General features: G+C 40.0%; 1 protein-coding gene across 1 annotated transcript; it reads left to right on the forward strand.

Annotated features, from left to right (window-relative positions):
• The first annotated feature begins 602 nt into the window (after positions 1–602).
• Positions 603–3,573, forward strand: LOC110696909 (protein FAR-RED IMPAIRED RESPONSE 1-like). The gene is made up of 3 exons (XM_021874235.1): positions 603–716; positions 1,270–2,734; positions 2,966–3,573. The coding sequence occupies exons 1-3, from the start codon at positions 603–605 to the stop codon at positions 3,571–3,573; spliced, it is 2,187 nt and encodes a 728-aa protein (XP_021729927.1).
• The last annotated feature ends 324 nt before the right edge of the window (positions 3,574–3,897 follow it).

Below are 3,897 nucleotides of genomic sequence, written 5' to 3' on the forward strand. Positions count from 1 at the left end.
TTGACTTTTAAGTTGATTTGTTTGGATGGTTTAAAAGATAGTCTTCCACTGTGTGTCTTTGATAATTGTCTTAGCCGTTTTCACGGTGGCGGTAATGTCTTAGATTTTCTTATTTTGTATTTTAAAAAGAGCAAAATAGGTATTTTAAAAAAACATCTTGTTAGTATGAATTGTATATTAAATCCTTTTAAAGCAATCATGAGGGTATTACAATTAACATTATATCTATAGGAGCATATAGGTAAACAAACTTTTTAAGGATATAATTTTCCTCACACTATTCATAGGATAACTACTAGCGCATAGCAGCTATTGATTTAGAAACCTATAGGATGGCAATATTGCAATTAGTTGGAACTTTGTAACATGCAAGTGGGTCATTTAGCTGCCAAGTGTGTAACAGTATAGTGCATTGCAACGGGGAGTGAAAAATTGAAGCGGAAAAAAGACTCCTTCAAAAGCATATGTTGTCAGTAAAAAGTGAAAAAAGGAAAATGGAAGAAGCTCTTCAATGGAGATGACGAATGCTCAGCTGAAATCCATTATTTCGTCAATGGTAAAGTCAAAATTGCAATAAATTGATGAAAAAGTAGATTATAAGAATGGGAAATCGTCGGCTGGCAGACATGTTGGGGGTCGATTTAGCGGAAGCATTGCGGGAAGATGGCGAAGACGGGCGTGGTTGCGCAAGGGAGTTGCGATTCGACTCTGACAATGTAAGTGTCTAATTTATTACGTTGTGGTAGATGTGTTTGGTTAATTTGTTGGTTGTTAATGAAATATAAAACTATAGGTTGGGTAAGAGATTAGGGTTTGTGACTCCGTAGCACACATTGTTGTAAGTATGAGTACATGTTGAGTGTTTATAATTGATTAATTATATTAAGTAATTGGTAGTGTAATTCAGGAATTATTATGGATATTGCTTGAATGGTGATTGTTATGTGGGTATTGTAATGTGATTAAATGAGTGGTTTAATTTGGGATAAGTCAGTTTTCGTATCTTTAAATTTTGTTTAGTTGTCGTTTCTGATTGATAGTTGGTGAATTTAGTTTGACAATTGATGGACATTTTGGGGTCTATTTAGTAATGGCAGTGGTTTTCAAATATTGGCTTAATGGTGTGTGTAGTCATTGAAAATGGGCATAAAAAATGTTATGATGTTGTTCTTTATATTATGTTATGTTGTGTTGTTTGTCATTGTTTGTGCTGGTTGTTATTGGGATATAATGATCCACTAGACTGTTGTGGATGTATATGTGTTGTAGGTGGGTGTTGGTGAGGCACTTGGAGAAGATAGTGAGGTTGATGTATATGTTTATGAGGAGGGGTTAGAGAGTGGAGATAGATTTACAAAAGGAGATGAGGAGGAGGATGAAGAAGGAGAAGGAGATGAGGGAGAAATACAGGGGTCAGATTTTAAGGAAGTAGAAGTTGAGGGTGGTGCTGAAGATGAAGGGGCAGAGGCAAGAGGTTCCTCATTCATAACCCCAAAGAAGAACACGGTACTGGTGAACACTGTGTTTGGTGTGGAAGAGGAAGTATCACCCTCAAGTTTGGGCATGGTATTTGGGGGTTGGGATGAGTTGGATACCTATTTCTGGAGTTATGCTAGACAAAAGGGTTTTGGTATAGTGAGGGCTGATTCTGGGTGGGTGGATGTGAAGAAGGAATTGGAAAAGGGAAAGTGTTGTAAGGAGAGAAGGAATGCTAAGTGGACTTGTGATTGTTATGGTTATCCTTCAAGGAAGCGTAAACAGGATGCACTGAAGGAAGGGTTGTTGCAAGATGAGGAGATAGTTAAGAAACGGAAAACTAAAAAGTGTGGTTGTCCTGTGAAGTTGTATGCCAGTGTTAATAAGGAAGGGAACTGGGTAGTTCGAAGGCTGAATTTGAAGCACAAAGGTCACATTGTTACTCCGGGAAAGTCAAAGGATGTAGCAATGTACCGGAAGCACGAGTTGATGGTGAAAAACAATCACTTGGTCAAGCAGGTGCATATGGCGAAGAAGTCTAAGGTGAAGGAATCCCAAATGTATAGTTGTTATGCTCGGGAGCGTAATGGAGTGGAGGAGATGACATTTACGCAAAGAGACTTTGAGAATGCAGTGGCTCAGAAAACCAGACTTGAGCTTACTAAGGGTGATGCAAATGGCATGATAGAATACTTCAACAAAATTAGTGCCGACAATCAGAGTTTTTTCCATCTATGTCGGTTTTGGAAGGACGACGCATTACAAGATGTTGTGTGGGTAGACGCGAGGAGTAGAGCTGCGTATGAGGAGTTTGGAGATGTTGTGTGTTTTGACAGTACATATTTTACAAACAAATTTCACCTTCCCTTTGCTGTGTTTATCGGTGTGAACCATCATGGGCAGAGTATTTTGTTTGGGTGTGCATTAATCTCTCGGGAGACGGCGGAGACGTGTGAGTGGGTATTGAGGACTTGGCTACATTGCATGGGGGGTAAAGCTCCTATCTCAATCCTAACGGATCAAGATCCGGCGATTAGGAAAGTTGTAAACTTGACAATGCCTGAGAGTTGCCATAGGTGGTGCATATGGCACATACTACAGAAGTTTTCGAGGTATGTTGGTAAGCATGAGGACTATGAAGCTGTAAAGGATGAGTTTGAAAGTATCATTTATGGTAGTTTAGATGCTGATGAATTTGTAGATCGTTGGGCGGACGCAATTGATTATTATAAACTAGGAGATAATAGTTGGCTTGAAGGTACTACACGTCCAAGTGTTCTGGTTTTTTTTTTTTTTTTTTTGGTTTGTGGTTGTTAGTGATTTATGTTAGAGTATGCAGAGGTGGTGTAGCTGGTTGTGCGCAGGGGACTGGAAGCTTCTTACTTGTGTCACATTTAGGAGACAGTGAATGTACCATTCATAGGAGTCCAGGTGTATGAGGTTTGTTTGGTTTTAGATAAGCTAGTAATTGAAATTTTTTGAAATGTAGGGCTGTATGAGGAAAGGAACATGTGGATCCCAGCGTATTTGAAGCATTTATTCTGGGCCGGGATGAAAACGACCCAACCTTCGGAAAGTTTCAATCACCTTTTCAAAGGTTATGTTGACAAGCATACAACGTTGTCTGAATTTGTGCTTCGATATTGCGATGCAATGCAGATAAGGGTCGAGTCAGAAAGAATTGTGGACTCCAACACAATACGGTATGTCAGGCATTTAGCTACCGATTTCCCAGGGGAGGAAGTGTTCCGGAAGTGTTACACGGACGCCAAATTCAAAGAAGTTCAGCGGGAGTGCCAGAGGATGTTGTACGTGCGTCGCCTAGATGACTATGAAGTTGGTGAGAATCAAGTTGAGTTTGTTATTGAGGACCAAGTGTGGATCAAGCCAAAACATGCAAAGAAAGAATATGTGACTAAGATTCGGAGATGCTACAGGGTGCACTATGACAGTAATACATATGAAGCAAGTTGTGACTGTAAACACTTTGAGTGCCATGGAATCATTTGTCGACATATGATCTTTGTGTATGACCATTGCGGTGTTTCTTTTGTTCCTGAGAAGTATATTCTACGTCGTTGGAGGAAGGACATTTAAAGGAAACACACACGAGAGTGAAAGTAGCTTACCATTATCCACTTAAAACCGATGAAGCCAGGCAATATCACATATTGATGGGGATGTATGAACCAATTTTCTCTAAGGCTTCAGCTTGTAAGGAGGGTGTTAAGGCTGTGGCAGAGTTGTTGTAATTGATGGACCTCAGAGTCGATGAAGTGTTGGCAATGGTTGCCAAAAAATAGGAACAGGCGGCAAAGGATAATGAAAATGAAGGTAAGGATGATGGCGTACATTGTGTTGTTCGAACGCCTTCTTCTGTGGCTTTGAACAAGGGGCCTGGTTGTATAAATACACCAGCCA

The sequence above is a fragment of the Chenopodium quinoa genome, unplaced genomic scaffold (genome assembly GCF_001683475.1).
Source record: "Chenopodium quinoa cultivar QQ74 unplaced genomic scaffold, ASM168347v1, whole genome shotgun sequence".
NCBI classification, from domain to species: Eukaryota; Viridiplantae; Streptophyta; class Magnoliopsida; order Caryophyllales; family Amaranthaceae; genus Chenopodium; species Chenopodium quinoa.